Below are 21,186 nucleotides of genomic sequence, written 5' to 3'. Positions count from 1 at the left end.
TCTTTGCCACTTGGGTTCCTATTGGTGATGTCAGGATGCTGTGTCTCTTAGCCAGGTGCCTTCTGCTTGGCCTCCAGGTCTTGCTTGATGGTAATTTCTCTGATGCAGAACTGTGACCTTTATCTTTGAATTCTCAAGCCCTGGGTGGATGGATGGATAGATGGACAGATGGGTGAGGCATGTGGATGCAGACTAGTGACTCAGGATGCTGGCCTTATGGTATAACACTTCAATCCCTCCCTCCTCCATCCCTCAGCACAGATATGCTCCACACTCCATTCAGCTGGGGCTCCTCAAGGTTTTATTCACTCGGCTGCCGAGGAAAGCACTGGGCCATAGCCATGACTGGCTCCCAGAAAGCCCAGCTGACAGGAATTAGCTGTGACTGCACATAGACGGGGGTGTCCAAATGTCCTTCCTCACTCTCCATGTTCCTTGTCTGTGTCCCAAGGAGCTGTTTCCCTCTCAGCTTAGGACCCAGGGGTTCAGGGCAGACCTGGCAGTGCTGAAGCTGATGAAGGTAGTCTCACAAGGCTTATTTCTGAGGCCGACTGAGTCTCCGAAATTTCTTGAGTTGACTGAGCAGCTCAGAGATAAAAGGCTGAGAAAGAAACACGGGTGAGATCAAGGCGTGGGGTCACACCCACCCACCACACTGCTCTCCCTAGTCTCCACCTGACCCCATCGCTTCAGAGTCAGGGAAGGGGAGAAGGACCCAGGACCAAGCTTTCCTCTTCGCTAGCTGCCGTCCCGCTGGGCCTCCTCTTACCCCCAGACTAACAGAGCATCCCTTACCTCTGTGGGGCGGGGGCAGTTTTGGAGAATAGCCTGGTAGAAGAAAGCAGAGAGTGGGTTCCCGAGCCACAGCACTTTGTCACGAGTCCCCAATCAGTCTCCCAGGAATTCTCCCCTCTGAATTGGTTCTCCACACACAGATGGGGAGGCAGAACCTGGGTTCTTGGGCTCCCCTTGGTCCAAGCCCAGCTTCCATCCCCCAACCCCTGGGCCCGGGGCCTGGCCCCCCATTCTACCTCCAACTGAGTCTTCTGCTCCTCTGTGGATAGTTCCATGAGAGCCTCCAGGTCGATCTCAGGCTCAGAAGGAGTTGGTTGATCCTGTTTGGGAATCACACGGGGCTCAGAGGAGCCTGGCTAGCTGGTGCTGGGGTGACAGTTAGCTGTCGGGTTCACCCATCTCCCACTCTATTTCCCATGTTCAGTTCCTCTCCTCACCTTACTCAAACCACCCCATTCATCCTTTTATTCAACAGTTACTGAATAACTACTATGGTCTACCTGAAACAGTCTAGGGTTCTTTAAAAAGAGTATCTGTTTAATTTCAATAGTTATAAACATTGTTAGTAGGGATGCAAAATGGTGCAGATGCTTTGGAAAATAATTTGGCAGTTCCTTAAAATGTTAAATATAGAGTTATCATCTGACCCAACAATTCCACTCCTAGGTCTATTCCCAAGAGAAGTGAAAACATACATCCACATATGTCCATATGAATGTTCACAGCAGCATTATTCATATTCAAATGTCCATCAACTGGTGAATGGATAAGTAAAATATGATGTAGCCATACAATATTTTTCAGCAATAAGAAGGAACAAAGTAGTGATTCATGCCACAACATGGATTAACCTTGAAAACATGTAAGTGAAAGAAGCCAGTAACAAAAGGCTTCATATTATATGATTCAATTTGTATGAAATGTCCAGAATAGGTAAATCTATAGAGACACAAAGTGGATTAGTGGTTGCCTAATGCTGGGAGTGGTGGTGGTAGGGAATGGGGTGTGACCACTAGCGGGTACAGGGTTTCTGTTACAGATTATAAAATGTTCCAAAATAAGGGTCATCCCTGGTGATGCAGTGGTTAAGAATCCGCCTGCCAATGCAGGGGACACAGGTTCGAGCCCTGGTCCAGGAAGATCCCACATGCCACGGAGCAACTAAGCCCGTGAGCCACAACTACTGAGCCTGTGTTCTAGAGCCCACGATCCACAACTATTGAGCCCGTGCATCACAACTATTGAAGCCTGCGTGCCTAGAGCCTGTGCTCTGCAACAAGAGAAGCCACCGCAGTGAGAAGCCCATGCACCACAACAAAGAGTAGCGCCCGCTCACCACAACCAGCGAAATCCCATGTGCAGCAACAAAGACCCAACGTAGCCAAAATAAGTTAATTAATTAATTTTTTTTTAAAAGTAAGTGCTGGGACTTCCTGGCGGTCCAGTGATTAAGACACCATGCTTCCATTGCAGGGCGCACAGGTTTGATCCATGGTTGGTAAACTAAGATCCCACATGCCACACGGTATGGCCAAATAAATAAATAACAAATAATAAAATAAACTTGTTTTAAAAAAAATTCCCTCTCTGTTAAAAAAAAAAACAAAAACAAGTAAGTGCGCTTTTTTTTCTTTTTTTTTTTGTGGTACGCAGGCCTCTCACTGTTGTGGCCTCTCCCGTTGCAAAGCACTCTCAACCACTGCGCCACCAGGGAAGCCCCGTAAGTGCTTTTTGAAGAACATTTTGGATGGTGGAAATGTTCCATATCTTGATGGGGTAGTGGTTATATATGGCAGAGTGCATTCAAATGTACACTTCAAAAACAGGCAAATCTTGTTGTCTGCCATTAGACTTCAGTAAAGTTGATTTAGAAAAGAAAGGGCTTCCCCGGTGGCTCAATGGTTAAGAATCTGCCTGCCAATGCAGAGGATACGGGTTCGTGCCCCAGTCTGGGAAGATCCCACGTGCCACGGAGCGCCTAGGCCCGTGAGTCATGGCCACTGAGCCTGCGCTCTAAAGCCCGCGAGCCACAACTACTGCGGCCCGTGCACCTGGAGCCTGTGCTCTGCGAAGAAAGAAGCCACTGCAATGAAAGCCCACACACAGCAACAAAGACCCAACGCAGCCATAAATTAATTAATTAATTTAAAAATATTTTTTAAAAAAAAGAAAAGAAAGAAAGAGAAAAGATGCCTCACCCTCTCATTCCTTCCACTGCCAATGGGTAACCACTGTTAACAGTTTTGGTCCTTCTATACCATTTTAAAAATAAACAGTGCTAGGGTTCTAAGTTACTTCTTTCACCCTAAACTCTAGACTTTCCCCTTTGCTTCCTTGGTTTCTAGCGCATCTGATTTAGCATTCATTCATTAAATGCAGATTTATTGAGAGCATGCTATGCACCAAGCATTGTGATGGGGCCATAACAGCAAAGACAGACAGACATGATCTTGCCCTTGAAAAGCTTATAGTCTCCTGAGGGATACAGACAAGTCAAATGGCAGTTATAATACAGGGCAATAAGCACTCTGATGAGACACTATGGTAGCACATGGAAGGGGAACCTAACCAAGCCTGGGGTTTAGGAAGGCTTCCAGGAAGAGGTGACCTCTAATCTCAGACCTGAAGGCTGAATAGGAGTTAACAAGATGTTTACACTTCTGATGATGAAGTAACAGGGACTGGATTTATTCTCTCAACATAAGTAACTAGAAAACCAGACAAAAATATATGAAAAGTGTTTTCAGACTTTACATAACAGGTAACTCAGCACTACCTGGGAAAGAAACGAAATGAAAGGGAGATCCCAAGCAGAGCACAGTGGTCATACTAAATTGATATGACAGATACCAGAATTTGGGGTTGAGGTGGCTGGAAGTTGCCAGAGTTCTGCAGAGGAGGGAGTTATGAAGAAAGAGACCTCCAGAAATCTACATGAGGGTTCTTCTGAGTCTTTGCTGAACACAAGATACACATTCACAGGGTAAAACTTCACAAAGCCAGGTACTCTGAGGCACTGTGGGCACAGAGATGAACACTTCCCAGACCTCACAGAGGACTGACACAAATCAATTTCCACTCAGTCAGAGTGGACAGTCATCACCGATCATACAGGAATTCAGGAGAGACCTCAGGAGGGCCCTGCTTTACTTGGGGGGTAAATTGTTTCCTAGATTAAAGGCCACTCTATACTCACCCCAACAGAACTTAAAAACAAGCTTCAGAAGGATCAAACTGAACCACAAGTAGCTAAACTGCATCCTAGAACAAAGTCCAACCCTCTAAAGGAAGAAAAAAAATCCAACAACGTAAAATTCACAATGTCCAGCATCCAATCAAAAATCATGAGTCAGGGCTTCCCTGGTGGCACAGTGGTTGAGAGTCCGCCTGCCGATGCAGGGGACGCGGGTCCGTGCCCCGTTCCGGGAAGATCCCACATGCCGCGGAGCGGCTGGGCCCGTGAGCCATGGCCGCTGAGCCTGTGCGTCCGGAGCCTGTGCTCCGCAACGGGAGAGGCCACAACAGTGAGAGGCCCGCGTACAGCAAAAAAAAAAAAAAAAAAAAAAAAAAAAAAAATCACTAGTCACAGGGCTTCCCTGGTGGCGCAGTGGTTAAGAATCCGCCTGCCAATGCAGGGGACACGGGTTCGATTCCTGGTCCGGGAAGATCCCACATGCCGTGGAGCAACGAAGCCCGTGCGTCACAACTACTGTGCCTGCGCTCTAGAGCCCACAAGCCACAACTACTGAAGCCCGTGTGCCACAACTACTGAAGCCTGCACACCTAGAGCCTGTGCTCTGCAACAAGAGAAGCCACCACAATGAGAAGCCTGCAAACCGCAACGAAGAGTAGGCCCCACTCGCTGCAACTAGAGAAAGCGCGTGCAAAGCAACAGAAGATCCAGTGCAGCCAATAAATAAATAATTAATTAATTAAAAATAAATCTATAAAAAAATCACTAATCATGCCAAGAAGCAGGACATGTGACCTATAAGCAGGAGAAAAAAATCTTCTTAATAGAAGCAGATCAGATATGACAGAGATGATGGAATTAGCAAATGAGGAAAACATGAACATAGTAATAAGAGAAATGGAAGACATGAGAAAGAACAAAGTGAAGCATCTAGAGATGAAAAATAAAATATTTTAAAGAAAAATTTTACTGAATGGAATTAACAGCATATTTGACACTACAGGAAAAAAATACCATTTAAACTTGAGGAAATAGCAAAAGAAACTAGCCAAAATGAAGCATGGAGAGAAAAAAACTGGTAGAAAAGAAAAGAACAGCATAGAGCTTTGGTGATCTGTAGGACCATATCAAGTGGTCTAACATACATGTAACTGGAATCCCAGAAGGTGGATGCTGGGGCCAAATAATAAAAATACATACTAATGATTAGAATTCCACCTCTAAAAAAGGATTAGTCCTGCTCCTAAAACCATTTTATATCATTTATGACATTAACTATACGTATATTGAACATAGGGTATGTATATCACTGAGAGTCAGATTGTCACTGCAGTCTGGTATTGAGAATATGGGCTCAAATCATAATCCAAAATATTCTTTCCCTCAAGTATTTTTTGAATTCTCAGAAAATGAGCAGATATATCAAACAACTCTGACCGAGGTGAACAAGTATGGTCATATTGTGACTCTGTATTACATGTGGTGGTTTCCTGACAGATGCTGCCTGATTTGACCCCTTTCTCTGCTCCACTCCATAGTCTGTTCACTTACTCCTGATCTCTCTGCCATAGAAACCAGTAATCGAGTGAAGTTCAGAGATGAGCTAACAACTGTTTGTTTCACATTTCATTGACCATATATACACACACACACACACACACACACACACACACACACACACACACACACACATATATATACACTGTTTTTTTTTCCTTTGGCCTCACTGCTTGCAGGATCTTTGTTCCCTGACCAGGGATCGACCCTGGGTCCATGGCAGTGAAAGCTCCGAGTCCTAACCACTGGACTGCCAGGGAATTCCTGATAATACATTTTTAAAGTTGTAAGTTTTTTTTTTTTTTTTTTGCGGTACGCGGGCCTCTCACCGTTGCGGAGCACAGGCTCCAGACGCGCAGGCTCAGCCGCTCCGCGGCATGTGGGATCCTCCCAGACCGGGGCACGAACCCGTGTCCCCTGCATCGGCAGGCAGACTCCCCACCACTGCGCCACCAGGGAAGCCCTAAAGTTGTAAGTTTAATAGATTGTTTCTTAAAATGCCATCACATCAAAAGGGCTGCATCAAAATGCATGGTATCATGTAAACTATAGGAAACTCTGGAGTGGTCAACAGTGTCCCCTGCTGATGTGTACACTAGATTTGGCCCCAAGGTGGTGACTGGTGACTTTGCCAAGAGGTCTCAATAGAGTGGTGGGAACAGAAGTCAGAATCCAGTGGTTTGAATGGTGATAGGAAAGGAAAAAGTAAGTAAAGCCTCTGAGTTGGTACAAATCCTTTAAGGAGCCTTGTAAAGGAGACAGGAAATAGGGGATGGTAACAAAAGGAGGGCATATTGTTAAACAAGAGTCTCCTTAAAATAGGAGAAACTCATGAGTGTTTAAGTCCCTGCTTAGAAGCCAAATCCACACTCCATTTCTGGACAACAGGAACTCCAGGCCCCCAAGTCAGTTTGTTTTGTTGAACCCAGACTTGGCTTTTCACAAGACCCTAAAGCAGGCTACACACCCAGTGAGAAGAGGTGGGGTCCTCCAACAAAGGAAGGTTGGGTTCCACTAAGCTAAACTAAACAAATAGTGACGCAACCCACTCCTGGAACCATTCCCAGTGGTGCTACCCAAGGTGGGCATGTGGTGGGGAGTCCCAGTGGGTGGAGAGGGGCTCTATGCAGGAATAACTGAGGCAGGGTAAGCCTGGAGACTGGGTTGCCTCAACCTCTGCCCAAGATGACCAGCCACCTGAGGCTTCCCCAGCCACTTGCCTGCTTCCTGCTGAAAAGGACAGAGATTAGAAGAGGAACTGCCACCTGGCACCTTTGGACAATTGTCATGACAACTGTAGACCAGGTTATTTTATTACAGTCATTGCCTGGGAGCAGTCCTCCCACATGTCCTGTTTTCCAATGTTATGAGTTCATTATTTTACAGCTTTTCCCCTGCCTTGATCTTTGCCCTGAGGTGTCTGAGATATGAGACTTTTTATGTAAGGGCACAACAGTCTGAAATTGAAACTGATCCAGAGAGGGAGGGTGCTGGCAGGAATGAAGGGCAGCAGAGATATCCTGCAAGGCGAGAGTATACATAGGCAAAGAAAGTTTGCCTCTCCTGTTCCCAGTTCTAGGGCATCTCTCTCCCCTCTGCGAGTGGCCCAGGATGCTGCCAGGGACACCGTCAACACCTGGACCAAACCAACACATGACACAGTGAGACTCACAAGACAGCCTGGGCCACATGCATCACTCTTCCCCTCCCCCAACCACAGAACCACTGACACAGCCCTTACCTGGAAGAATCACAAGCCCTTGCTGCCCCCAAAAGAAAAGACAGGACCTGAGTAAGGAAGGAGAGAAACAAGGACCATGGCATGTGGACAAGGAGGACTCTGGTCTCCAGCTTGTTGCGTGGTTCTCGCCAGCCACACGCTACAATCAGCAGTGGAGCTTATGAAAAAGACCAGTGCCTGGGCCCCACCCTAGTAGATTGAAATTCAGTTGAAATGCAGCTGGGGCATCGGATTATTACTGAAGTACTTCAGGTGTGGAGAACCACTAGCAGCTTGAATAAACGCTCAGGCGCTACAGGCAGAGCCCCAGCTGCAGCTCCTGGTCCCTGGGCTCCCTAGTGGTGTGACCTTGGGCTAGTTACTCAACATTTCTAAGCCTCCATGTCCTCCACGGTAAACCATACCTACCTAATGGACTTGTGGGGAGGGCTGAATGAAATAACACAAGTCAGGTGCTGGGCACTGTGCCTAGTGCAGAGTTAAGTGCTCCAAATGTTATTCTTGTTGGAGCAGCATTTGTTACTACACTAGGATCCCGATTAGTAGGTATCTAGGTTAAAAAAAAAAAAAAAGGCTACTCTCCCAGGGTGGGGTTGAGGGGAGTCAGTCAGAGCCAGGGCCAAGGCTAGGTCAGGCGCTGGTATTAGCGTTCACTATTGATCACTTTGACCTTCTAGTCCAGCACTATCTGTTCTGAGATGATGGAAATGTTCTGTATCTGTGCTGGCAACTTGGTAGCCACTAGCCATCTGGATGTATGGGGCACTTGAAATGTGGCTAGTGTGACTGAAGAACTGAACTTTTAATTTTCATCAGTTTAAAGTTAAATAGCTACACATGGCTGACAGCCACAGGAATGAACAATGTCGCTCTACTTGTGTATGTGTGTTGAGGTTGAAAGTAAATAAAGACATAAAATAAAGAAAAAGAACTCCTCTACTATCTCATCTGAGCCTCAAAAAGTCCTACGAAAGGGATACGACAGGCACTGATAGCCCCGTTTTATAGATTAGGAAACTAAGTCTCAGGGATGTTAAAAGACCTGCTGCAGATTATGTAGAGAGTGAGAGGCAGAGCCCAGACCAGAGGGAGGCAGATTTCAGGACTGCAAACCCATGATTCACCTGTGGGGAAAAACTTTGTCTCCATGGGAGCATCTCTCATCTGCCCTCCAGCTCCTCCTGAGGCCTCAGAGCAGGCTCTCTCCTGGTCCCCTGGCCCGCGGTGTCTTACCCACCTGGAAGAGATCCTGAACCTGGGCGTCCACCCACTGCTCCATCTCCAGCCAGCTCTGGAGCTGCCCCAGGTCATACTTCACCGTCAGCCGGCCGAGTTTCCGGGACCTGGACGCTTTGGAGGGGTCGGACTGGGACTTTGAGTCTGTGGATGACGTCCTCCTCCTCCCAGAAGCCCACTGGACCTTCTTTCTTGGATTCTCCTTGTTCAGGTTGGGAGATGTGCAGGAGGCAGGGCTTGAAGACAGCATGGAAGGATTGGTTTGGTCAAGGAGCTGGGAAAAACTGCCAGTCAGAGCAAGAGAGCCAGGGAATGAGGAGACAGAACAGAGGGTGAGGCCAGCAGGGAAGAAAGGAAAGCAGGCAGGAGGGAGGGCCAAGGCTCCTGGAGCGGTGGGGGTCAAAGATCAATAGGCCTTTGTCTAGTGCTGGGAATGCCACTCTTTTGGCTCCTGGCTGCTGGTGAGTGGCACTCCTGAGTCGTGCCCCGGGCTCCCTTTCTGCAGCCGCTGGGACGGAGTGATATACCAAGCAAAGGTCAAGAGGATGCCATGCCTCCAGAGGAGGAAGAGGCCCTTGGGTCCTGAGGCGTGCGGGGCTCTGACCTGAGTCATACTCACCTGAGAGCCCTCAGTGTCCCACTTTCCTGGCCTAGATCCACCTGGGCCCCCAGAAGCTGCGGTCACATGGATCCTGCTGCAGTGGGGTCCCTGGCTGGCAAGGGCTCCTGCTCAGAGAGTGGTGCTGCTGATGGCAGAGTCGCCTCAGGGATAATTAGAGGGGTGGTTATCTCTGGCCCTAATGGGGTCAGTATCCTCTTGTGTCTGAGTATGAGTTGCCTTTAGTAATGTGAGGGAAGAGGCACTACCCTGGCCCTGTGTTTGCAAAGGCGAGCTCGTCTCCCAAGCCCATTCCCCAGGGGCAACTGCTTAGGAAGCCAGGTTTATCATAACATGACCCTTCCCCAACTCATGTCCTTCCTGATGCAGAGGAACCCTGCAGACCTAACATTTACCCAGGTGTCAAGGACTATTACTTCTAGGCCTACTTGCATCTAAAGGAAGGGTGTTTTTGGACTTCCCTGGTGGTGCAGTGGTTAAGAATCCGCCTGCCAAGGCAGGGGACACGGGTTTGAGCCCTGGTCTGGGAAGATCCCACATGCCGCAGAGCAACTAAGCCCGCGTGCCACAACTACTGAGCCCGTGTGTCACAACTACTGAAGCTCGCTTGCCTAGAGCCCATGCTCCACAACAAGAGAAGCCACTGCAATAAGTCCACACACTGCAACAAAGAGTAACTGCTGCTCGCCGCAACTAGAGAAAGCCCGCACACAGCAACGAAGACACAATGCAGCCAAAAATAAATAAATTACAAAATAAATAAATAAAGGAAGGGTGTTTTTGTTTGTTTAGTCTTTTGTAACAAAAACTTCAAAACTTTTTAGAAAGGTTACACAACAGAATACTACTATAATTTTTTTTTTTTATGAACAGCTCAGGACAAATGAAAAGTGTCTCTCTTCCCCCCAGTTCCACTCCCTAGAGGGAACCCAACCAACAGCTTCTGCTTTTAGTTCTCCTGAGATCACCATTATCCCTTTGTGTAATATCATAAATTTGTCCATTTGAGACAGTATCTCTTCTCTCCTCAGTATGAACGATGAGAGATTTAACTCCCTCACTCATGCTCTCTCATCCCCTTTCCTTTGCACATTCTAATTTTTGTTTATGTATTTTTTTTTTCTTTTATGTATTTCTTTTTAGGTCTTGTAGTGATTGCCTTTATGATGATGAGTTTCTGTTTCCAAAGTATCAACTTCATACACTGACTCCTAAAAGACAGTGTTAGACACAGGCCAACGGATGAGTCTTTAATGATGAAATTTTAGGTCCTAAGTTAACAGGGTGAGGGAGATGTTTGAAGGCTGGAGGCCAGGATGGTAGCCTGGAAAAGCCCAGGCTTCAGAGGAAGGCTGACAGACCCCAGTTCAAACCCAGCTTTGCCCTGCATTGGTTTAATAACCCTCAAGTTTCACAACCTGAGTCTGTTTTCTCATCTGCAAAATGGGGTTTTGGAGAGGATTAAATGAGATGATGTACGTAAACGTTCAGCCTGATATCCAAAACAGAGTCCCTTCTCAATAGACATCCCTTCTCTTCCTTTCTTTGCCTTCTCATCCTCCCTGCCTTCCTGGTGAGGCTCTGTCCGTCAAAGGCTGGCCCTGGAATTTCTCTGCAGTGGCTTCCTTCCTGGTCCTCTTTGGAAGAAGGTGGCAATAAGAAGGGGGTAGGGAGGGCTCTAAAATACAGCCTGTAGACTCAGCTCTTACCTTGATGACCTGTTACATTCTGTGATAGGCATTATTATGGCTGTTCCCTCCCTCTTCTGTTTCTGTCTTCTGAAGCGTTTGGGAGCCCTTTCAAGAAAAGGAACCAGATCAGAAGAGTCTATGGGTTTTGTTCATTCATTAACTCATTCATTTAACAAAGATTTTATGAGCTCTTCTTGTAGGTCAAGTATTATAGTCAGTACTGGGGATTGGTGATCCAAAAGACAGTCTCTGTTTTCATGGAACTTACAGTCTAGTATAAAAATAAACAAACATTAACCAACTAATCAAATAAATGTAAAACTACGACTGTATTTAATGATCTGAAGAAAAGGTAAGAGGAGATATAGTAGGAGTTAACTAGGTATAGGAGCCAGCAAGAGTGGAATTGGCAGAAGGCACAGCATATGCAAAGGCCCTGTGACAGGAGGAAGAGGGTGAATACAAGGGACTAGAGAAGGTCAATGGAGATGGAACAAAGAGATGAGGGAAGCAAAAGCGAGCCATGAGGCAGACAGGGTGGAGGTATCTACATAGGGCCCTGTCAACCATGTCAAGGAGTTTTGTCTCTATCCTAAGAGCGTTGGGAATAACTGCAAAATCTTAAGCAAGGGTGGCTGGGTAGACTGACGAGTTCAGATTTAAATTTCCAAAATATCGCCTTAGCTATTGAATACAGAGAGGATCAGAGGGCACAGAAGTCCTGGAGGTCAGTTGGGAGGCCATTTGCTGTAGGGCTTGACAGGGGGAGGTAGCGCTGGTGATAGTGAGAAGTGGACACATTGGAGAGCTATTTAGGCGGTAATATTTAACAGAACTTGGCAATGGATTGGAATATGCAAACTTCATGAATGCCTACACAGGAACACAGACAGGTTCATGCATGGGGGCTCTCTGAGCATATTTCTTCATCTGTAAACTGGGGGTTGGTGAGATTCTGCATGAGCACACAACATGGCCCCAGTGAAGCTTAATGGTACACAAATGAGTTATGCCCATTATTTATAGTGTAACCCTCCTTATTTACATTCTTCCATCTCAGCGTCACTATTCATCAGTAAGTTTGCCCAAGATAAGGGAACTCAAGTTTCAAGATAAGATGTGAAGAAAAACCACCAGGACCACAGGGTCATATCAGGGTGGGGAAATAAAGAGGGTGCAGGCCTGGGCAGAGGCAAGGGTGTCTGCCCTGCTCTCCTGGCCTGGCCTGGGTCCAGTGGTGGGATAAAATAAGCAGCAGGCAGACCCCATCAGAACTATGGACCGGGGCACGAACCCGTGTCCCCTGCATCGGCAGGCGGACCCCCAACCACCGCGCCACCAGGGAAGCCCTGTTTTTTAATTTTTCAGCCACGTCACGCAGCATGTGAGATCTTAGTTTCCCCACCAGGTATCAAACCCATGCCCCCTGCAGCAGAAGTCTTAACGACTGGACCACCAGGTAAGTCCTTAAAAATTTTTATAATAAAAGAAAAGCATGTTCATTTTAGAAACATTTCTAAATTTTCTAAAACATTAAAAAATTCCCATAATCCTGCCACACAAAACCACTGCTAGCATTCTGGCAAGTTTCTATTCTCTCTCTCTTTTTTTTTAAAATAATTTTATTTATTTTTGGCTGCTTTGGGTCTTTGTTGCTACATGTGGGCTTTCTCTAGTTGCAGTGAGCAGGGGTGCACAGGCTTCTCATTGCGGTGGCTTCTCTTGTTGCGGAGCACAGGCTCTAAGAGCACGGGCTTCAGTAGTTGTGGCTCGCGAGCTCTAGAGTGCAGGCTCAGTAGTTGTGGCGCACAGGCTTAGTTGCTCTGCAGCGTGTGGTATCTTCCCCGACCAGGGATCTAACCCGTGTTCCCTGCATTGGCAGGCGGATTCTCAACCACTGTGTGACCAGGGAAGCCCCAAATAAATATTAAAAAAAAAAAAAAAATCTATCAGAACTTCCCTGGTGGCACATTGGTTAAGGCTCCACGCTCCCAGTGCAGGAGGCCCAGGTTCAATCCCTGGTCAGGGAAATAGCTCCCACGTGCATGCCTCAACTAAGAGTTTGCATGCCATAACTAAGAAGCTGGCGAGCTGCAACTAAGGAGCTCCCTTGCCACAACTAAGACCCGGCCCAACCAACCAAATAAATAAAATGTTAAAAAAAAAAACAAACTATCAATACTTCAATAAAAAGTTTTTAAAAAGACATGTTCATTATAGAAAATTCTAAAATATAGATATAAGAAGTATAAATGATATGTTTGGTGTATTTTCCACTTTTTATATAGATTTACTTATTTTGGATTTTCACGAAATTGGATCATTTTGTAACATATGTGTGCTATTTTGTAACTTATATTTTGAATACTTTTTGTGTCATTAAGTAATTTTATACACATCTTTTTTCAACACTGCAGAGTTTCTCAAAATTTAGACCATGACTCAGAGTAAGAAATTCATTTAACCTCATGACACACACGCATACAAACACGAAATGAAAATGTCTTATGAAGCAAAACTTACCTTTATTTTCTCAAGTGCTGACGGCAAGTCACTTTGCTTTCAAGACTCACTAATAGTTTCCAACCTGTTCTGTTAGAGGCAATTCCATGATCTAGTTACTCAATCCCCTGCTACTAGATATATAGATTGCTACCAATTTTTTTGCCATTATAAATATTGCTGCTCTGAACATCCTTGTAACTATTCCTTTTTTTAGCAACGCATGCTTCCCACCCCCACTCCCCCCTCCCACACTTTAGCGGATTTTCTAGAGGCAGAACTACAAGGCCAAAGGAAGTGTGAACTTGTAGGGGAATTTGATGTTATGGCCATATTAGCTCCCTGAAAGGTTGTACCAAATAAACTGTTTATAGTTTGATATCCTAATGTTTTAAGTTAATGAATATCTTAGTTTTATATTGCTGCATAACAAATTATCCCCAAATTGATCAGCTTAAAACAGCAGGCATTTATTTTATCACTGTTTTAGTTGGTGGCTTGGCTGGCTCTTCTGGCTCAGGGCTTCTCAGAAGGGTGCAAGCCAGGTGCGGGCCAGGGCTGTTGGCCAGACATCTGTTCCCTGCCATGTGGAGCTCTATAGAGGGATACTCACCACATGGCAGCTGGTTTCCACAAGAGCCAGGGCACTGAGGGGCGGGGCTGGGGGGGGTAGGCAAGATGGAAGTCACAGTCTTTTTTTTTTTGGTTGTCAAATAACCCTTTATTATTTTTCTTTGCAGTGCTTCACTAGCTGGGCATTCCACCACACCACTGTGATGTCATCTATGATGTCGTGAGGGTGGCGGCCATCAACATTGCAGCCCACAGACTGGGTGGCCCCCAGGATCTCTTTAATGGTTCCAGAGAGTTCTCTAGCTAAAGATTGATGCCGCATCTGTCGGGCAATGTTGACAATCTCATCAAAAGTCACGTTTCCACTGTACTTAATGTTTTTCTGCTTCTTCCTTTCTCTTGGTGATTCCTTGAGGGCTTTGATCATCAGGGCAGAGGCAGAAGGTATCACCTCAATCTGGGCCTGTCGGTTCTGAATGGTCAGCTTCACTGTAATCCTCAGACCCTTCCAATCACCAGTTGCCTTGGCGATGTCATCACCAACTTTTTTTGGAGTCAGATCCAGGGGGCCGATTTTGGGGGCCAGGGCAGACGTGGCACCGACTGCCCCACCGGTGCACCTCAGGTACACGACTTTGATCTCGTTGGGGTCGAACTTAGGCGGCATAGTGGAGGCAGCTGGTGTCGGATGAACCCGGATTCAGGATGACTGAAGAAAGTTGCACCTTGGCCTCCTCTGATCCGAAAGCCAAAAGCAAGTCACAGTCCTTTTGTAACCTAATCTAGGACGTGACATCCCATGACTTTTGCTGTATTCTATTCATCAGAAGCCAATCACTAGGTCCAGCCATGCTGAAGGGGAGGAGATTACACACAAAACAGCATGAATACCAGCAGGTGTGGGCCATTAGTGACCATTTAGAGGCTATCAAACACGCTGAAATATTGTGAGCATTTTTTTTTTTAATTTCCCAAGCAGCTATTTCACTTTCTAAAAATTTATTTATTTATTTGCTGCTCTGGGTCTTCATTGCAGCACATGGGCTTCTCTAGTTGCAGCACTCGGGCTTCTCTAGTTGTGGTGCATGGGCTTAGTTGCGGTATGTGGGATTTTAGTTCTACGACCAGGGATCGAACCTGGGCCCCCTGCCTTGGGAGCAAGTAGTCTTAACCGCTGGACCACCAGGGAAGTCCCATGAGCATTTTGGACATTAGCAAAATTCTTCAAGAATTCCCTTTTGAGGGAATTCCCTGGCAGTTCAGTGGTTAGGACTCTGTGCTTTCACTACCAAGAGCCTGGGTTTGATCCCTGGTCGGGGAACTAAGATCCCACAAGCCTCAAGGAGTGGCCAAAAACAAACAAAAAGATTCCCCTTTTAGGGCTGCAGCAGTATCTGAGGGGCCTTGTCTCCTTTACATAAAGATTGAACAGGTGACAGCAGCCTTGCCTGGAAAAGTATTTCAAGGGTCATTACTTTCCCCAAAATTCCTTATCAAAAATCCTTGGGATTCCCTGGTGGCACAGTGGTTGGGAATCTGCCTGCCAATGCAGGGGACACGAGTTCGAGCCCTGGTCCGGGAAGGTCCCACGTGCCACGGAGCAACAAAGCCCGTGCGCCACAACTACCGAGCCTGTGCTCTAGAGCCCACAAGGCACAACTACTGAGCCCACCTGCCACAACTACTGAAGCCCACGCGCCTAGAGCCTGTGCTCTGCAACAAGAGAAGCCACTGCAATGAGAAGCCCGCGCACCGGAACGAAGAGTGGCCCCTGCTCCCCACAACTAGAGAAAACCCGCGCACAGCGCACAGCAATGAAGGCCCAACGCAGCCAAAAATAAATTAAAAAAAAAAAAAAAATCCTTGACTCTGCATTATCAAGGGAATTAGAAGGCTTTTATTTAGATCATTAAAACTAAAATTTATAAAATGTATTTATTTATAATCATTAGATAATTAAAACTAAAATTTGTTCTGTAAATATATTATCCTTCTGTTTCAGTTATTATTGCCACAAAACAGTTACCCAAAAACTGGGTTGGCCTCTTGGTGGGTGTTGAGCCAACAGATATGATCCAGCCAGAGACTGGGAAAAGGAAGGATTCATTATTACTTGCAGCAAGTAAGGAGAACACCAGGGATCTTTCCCAAAGCAGCCTCTCACTGGAACAGCAAAACTGGAAGTTCTGAGTTAAGGGTACATGCATATTCATGAAGAGGCTTGAGCAGAGGAGAATTCAGAGCACAGAATTATGGCAAAGGTTGACAGAGTCCAAGTCTTGGTGGATTGAAGTCAGGAGGGTCAACATCATCATTCCGTCCTCCACCTGGGGGGGGGCCTTAGTTCCTGCTGAACTCAAAGACGTCTAATTATGTATTGAATATATCCCTTGAGGAGGAACTAGGACTCTGCTTTATCACTGCACTATTGTTTGACTGCCTTCTCTGTTCTGACATTCCTTTGTTCCCTCAAGATCCTTGTTACTGAGACCTGTTTGAGGGCAAGCATTGCGGCCAGGCTTAGATCACAAAATGACTTCTCTCTTTTTTCTAAAAATTTATCCTCATAGCGCGGCTTGTGGGATCTTAGTTCCCCGACCAGGGATCGAACTGAGGTCCCCGGCAGTGAAAGCCCGGAATCCTAACCACTGCACTGCCAGGGACTTCCCCCAAAATGGCTTCTCTTATGTCAAGAATGCCATTCCTGATTCTCTTTCTCCAGGGACCCGCTAACCTAACTGCTTATGAAATCACACCAAAATTTAAAGGCTTAAAACAAACACATTTGCTCACAATTCTGCAACGTGAGCAGGGCTTCACAGGTGTAGCTAATCTCTGTTGGGACGAGTCGACTGGGGCTAAGGATGCAGGATAGCTTCACGAAGCTAGTCAGCTGAGGTGACTGTGAGATAGCCAGATCCCTCTCTCTCCCTTCACAGTCTCTCATCCTCCAGGGTCTTGCTCTCTTCCGGTGGCCTCTCTCTTCCTCAGGGTAGTCAAACTTCTTTACATCACAACTGGTGCTAAGAGGGGAAAATGTAAGCCACAAGGCTGAGGCCTGAAAGTCACGTGGCACCACTTCTGCTCCGTCCCACTGGTCAAAGCAAATTATGGATTCAAAGGGAGGGGAAAGATAGATGTCACCTCTTGGTGGGAGGAGCAGCATGCACTTACAGGGAAAGTGAGGTCCTGTCTACCATCTTCGATAGCCATCTTTGTAGACAATCCATTATACCTACTTACAGAAACCACCAGACCACCATCCAAGACAAGGCACTCAGGGTTTCTTTTCTAGTAGTGGTGTTAAGGACTGAATGTTCTCACCAAAACACCCACTCCTAAGGTCAGTGGTTGGTACTGGTGGTATGGCAAATATGAAGGAAACCTGTAGCATAAACCCTGGCTTTCTCTTTCCCAAGTTCATACACAGGGAGTGAGCCACATGGTCTAACAAAAGAGATAACTTACCCAGACAGCTCTCCTTGGGCCTGCAATGTACAATTAGAAAACAATATCATCTGGAAATGCTTTGCAGGAAGTCAGGTCAGAATTACAGAAAGGACCTAAGATTGGCATTCAAGAGACCTGAAGTCTGGAGGTGGCCTCTGCCACATACTATCTCTGTGTCTCTGAACAAATCAAGGACAAATCTCTGGACCTCAGTTTCCTATATGTAAGGTGAAGGGCTTTAACTAAGGTCCCCAGTACCTCTGACGCTCTCTACCTCTCCACAAACCAAACTTTATGAATCCATCCAGAGGACAGCTGGTTCTGTACACACTGCTAAAGAGGGTCTTGGGGGTCACTGGATCTGAACAGGTGAAGGACAGATGAAGGCAGGGCTAGAGTGTTACCGAGTCCAAGCTCACTCTGCTCGCCAAACAACAGGCCAATAAATCAGGAGACAAGCTGTTGAGGCAAGGAATACGACTTTATTTGGAAAACAGGCAGACTAGGGTCCCCAAAAAACCATCCTATCTGGGTCTGGATGCCTGTTTCTTTTATAGAACAGAGAGGGGGAGGAGGTGAGGAAGTAAAGTAAAAAGGCCATTTATCTTGCAAAACATCTCCTCCTGTGGCCTGCATCAGGGAGGGGATGTGTTAATTTCTTTTTTTGCAGCCATTCACAGGTGGGCAGGGTCAGATTGTCTCCCTGTGAGCTGAACAAAGGCACTTTAGTTTAACATTCAGACACAGGGGCAGGGTTCCCTAAGGCAGGCCATTATGTATGATTATAATAACAAAAACAATGAAAAGCAAAGGTTAAATTCAAAGAAACAAATCCAACATGGAGTCAAAATTGGCTCTTCCCTGGGGCTTCCCTGGTGGCACAGTGGTTAAGAATCTGCCTGCCAATGCAGAAGACCCGGGTTTGAGCCCTGGTCTGGGAGGATCCCACATGCCACAGAGCAACTAAGCCCGTCTGCCACGACTACTGAGCCCACATGCCACAACTACTGAAGTCCGTGAGCCTACAGCCTGTGCTCTGCAACAAGAGAAGCCACCACGATAAGCATGCACTCTCCAACAACTAGAGAAGGCCCGTGCGCACCAATGAAGACCCAACGCAGCCAAAAATGAATAAATAAATTTTTAAAAAAAAGAAAAGCCAGGGCCCACAGATGACTCCAAAGTGACTGGAACAGTGAGATCAGGAGAGAATATGGAGACAGAAGCATTTTGGGGCTAAATATGATCAATGTGGAGGTTGTGATGATGTAGTTTTCTCTTCACCATGGAAGCATTCTATGCTCACTAAAGGAAATTTCGGAAATTATTTTATTTTATTTATTTATTTTTTTTGCGGTACGCGGGCCTCTCACTGTTGTGGCCTCTCCCGTTGCGGAGCACAGGCTCCAGACGCGCAGGCTCAGCAGCCATGGCTCACGGGCCCAGCCGCTCCGCGGCATGTGGGATCTTCCCGGGGCACGAACCCATGTCCCCTGCATCGGCAGGCGGACTCTCAACCACTGCGCCACCAGGGAAGCGTCGGAAATAATTTTTAAGCTAGGAAGAAGAAAATGTCACTTCGAATTCCCATCATTCAAACGCCATCACTTTCACTACTTTGGTGGACTATCTTAGTCCTTTTTCCCCTCGTGTGTAGGTTTTGTCTTCTGGATGTAAGAAGCAGCATAAGGTAGTGAGAAAAGTGTCCTTTTTGATGTCAGAGAGACTTGAGATAAAATTCTGACTCTGTCACTTTTTTCAGGTGTCAAATGTTATCTGTATTAACTCATTTAACCCTCATACTAACCCTGTGAAGCCCCACTTCATATACAAGGAGGCTAAGGCACAGAGGGGCTAAATAAGTTGCCGAAGTCTACAACTGATAGTGACAGATGAAAGAGTTAAACCCAGTAGTCTTGAGTCTGAAGCCCACAAGCTGAACCCCTACACAGTCTTGCCTCCCACTCTTCACTGCGTGACCTTGATGGAGTTTAGTGAGCCTCTCTGCAAAGCAGAAACTATTCTCAGAGCTGTTGTGGGAATCAGAGATCACAGATGTCGAGTGTCTGGCACACAGCAAGCATCTCAAATGGGGGCTGATCATCACTTGAAAGTTTATGTTTCAGGCAAGTTGAATCTGAGGTGAGGGTGGAATTTCCAGCTGAAGTCAGAATTGTAAGTGCAGTAAAGCAGTGTTTAGGTGCTGAAGCAACAGACGTGGCCTTCCTGGACTCCAATCCCTGCTCTGCCACCTAACTGCCACGTGACCTGACAAGTTCATTCACCTGTCTGAGCCTGTTTGCTCATCTGTAAAAGGGGAATAAAATTAGTACCTGCTTTTTTGGTTTGTTTTGAGTATATGGGGCAATGCGTGGGAAATACATAGGGTTTGGGCATTGTCAGGGCTTGACGGATGTAGGTTTTTGTAATGGTGTATATGATGGAATGGAAGTAATGTGTAATGGTGTAATGGAAGTAATGATTAATCTGTAGTAATATTACCATAAGGTAACAGTCTCCTGTGTTAGGATTCTTGTATGCATAAGGTATTGAAGGAGGTAGGAATGAAATCTCAACAAAATCCTTTCTTTCCAGTAACTGCACGATCGTATGCTTCATTCCTGGTGTACCATCATTGCTCTATGTTCCCCACTGTGCCTGGGGCAGTGGAAAAACCCAGAAAATCCAGAGAAGGGGAGACAGACCTCAGATTCCCACCCCCAACACTCATAATGTGGGCAGCTAGGGAATGTTGCAGTTTAGCCAGGAAAATGATTGAAGGGTTGGCTACAGGACCTAGTAGGTAAAGCTGCTCTAGATAAGAAAGTAGGAAGACCGTTCCCATTGGGCTGGGGTTTGTTAAGTCATCATGAGAAGGTGTGGAATCTCTTTGGGGGGAAAGCATTAATAGGATCAATCTTGCTCTGTAAAGAATGGACTTTAGGGGCTTCCCTTCCCTGGTGGTGCAGTGGTTAAGAATCCGCCTGCCAATGCAGAGGACACGGGTTCGAGCCCTGGTCCGGGAAGATCCCACATGCCACGGAGCAACTAAGCCCGCGAGCCACAACTACTGAGCCTGCGAGCCACAACTACTGAAGCCCGCGCACCTAGAGCCCACGCTCCGCAACAGGAGAGGCCACCACAATGAGAAGCCCGTGCACCGCAAGGAAGAGTAGCCCCTGCTTGCCGCAACTTAGAGAAAGCCCGCGTGCAGCAACGAAGACCCAGCACAGCCAAAAATAAAAAAATAAAGAATAGACTTTAGGAGGAGCTTCTCTCAGGAAATGCAATGAGCCTGGCTTCAAGGAGTCCATGGCTCTGTGAAGGTCATTAACTCAGCTACTTTGGAAAGCTGCAATTTCTAGCTTCCAAGGATGTTATTTCACTGGAAGAAAGCAGCCAGCTCCTGACCAGGAGCACCCCACCTGGTGAGAGAGGAGAGGGACTCTGCAGAGAAGGGATCAACTCACCAAGGAGGCTAACAGGGACTCAGCTCCGACAGTGACCCGAATGTAAACGTTAGTACACGATGAGGAAGGGCCTCAAGCCAAAAGGAACCACTGCAGATCAAGCAGGGAAGCCTGGACACTGGAAATCTCCTGTTTCTCACTCTGACAGAAAGGAGGGCTTCCGGAGCTGGCGAAGGTGGTGACGATGGAGCAGGCATCCTGGATTCCAGTTACCAAAGGTGCAGCCACGCAGTTTCTGGGATCTCTTCCTGCCACAGATGGAAATGATTTCCCGAGGGCTGACGACGACAGCGAGATCTTTTGCATAGGGCTTTTCCCCATTTCTTCTCCGCCAGCCCCTTCCCAAGCGCCTCAGGCCT

General features: G+C 46.7%; 1 protein-coding gene and 1 pseudogene across 4 annotated transcripts; both read right to left on the bottom strand.

The window, feature by feature from the left end:
• Positions 1 to 284: 284 nt before the first annotated feature.
• Positions 285 to 20,915, bottom strand: PPP1R14D (protein phosphatase 1 regulatory inhibitor subunit 14D). 4 transcript variants are annotated; one of them, XM_024732569.1, is made up of 6 exons: positions 20,828 to 20,915; positions 10,851 to 10,937; positions 8,524 to 8,758; positions 1,032 to 1,115; positions 796 to 828; positions 285 to 601 (listed from the first exon to the last, which is right to left on the bottom strand). In XM_024732569.1, the coding sequence occupies exons 2-6, from the start codon at positions 10,880 to 10,882 to the stop codon at positions 536 to 538; spliced, it is 450 nt and encodes a 149-aa protein (XP_024588337.1). In that variant the 5' UTR covers positions 10,883 to 10,937; positions 20,828 to 20,915; the 3' UTR covers positions 285 to 535. The 4 variants fall into 4 exon arrangements, with proteins under 4 accessions (XP_024588337.1, XP_024588336.1, XP_024588338.1 ...); XM_024732568.1 differs by lacking the exon at positions 20,828 to 20,915 and adding an exon at positions 13,948 to 14,027; XM_024732570.1 differs by lacking the exon at positions 20,828 to 20,915 and adding an exon at positions 13,356 to 13,419.
• LOC112391243 (60S ribosomal protein L12 pseudogene) lies at positions 13,786 to 16,773 on the bottom strand (annotated as a pseudogene).
• Positions 20,916 to 21,186: the final 271 nt, after the last annotated feature.

This window comes from Neophocaena asiaeorientalis, unplaced genomic scaffold (assembly GCF_003031525.2).
Source record: "Neophocaena asiaeorientalis asiaeorientalis breed wild unplaced genomic scaffold, Neophocaena_asiaeorientalis_V1.1 scaffold119, whole genome shotgun sequence".
Taxonomy (NCBI): Eukaryota; Metazoa; Chordata; class Mammalia; order Artiodactyla; family Phocoenidae; genus Neophocaena; species Neophocaena asiaeorientalis.
Note: the sequence above shows the minus strand (reverse complement) of the source record. Positions and strands in the feature narration are given on the sequence as shown.

What these genes read in the sequence shown, in the direction of transcription:
- PPP1R14D (XM_024732568.1), bottom strand. An exon ending in GAATGTAACAGGTCATCAAG is followed by an intron (nt 8,759 to 10,850) that starts GTAAGAGCTGAG and finishes GCTGTCTTCAAG; the next exon opens with CCCTGCCTCCTGCACATCTC. An exon ending in ACTGCCCCCGCCCCACAGAG is followed by an intron (nt 602 to 795) that starts GTAAGGGATGCT and finishes TTTCTTTCTCAG; the next exon opens with CCTTTTATCTCTGAGCTGCT.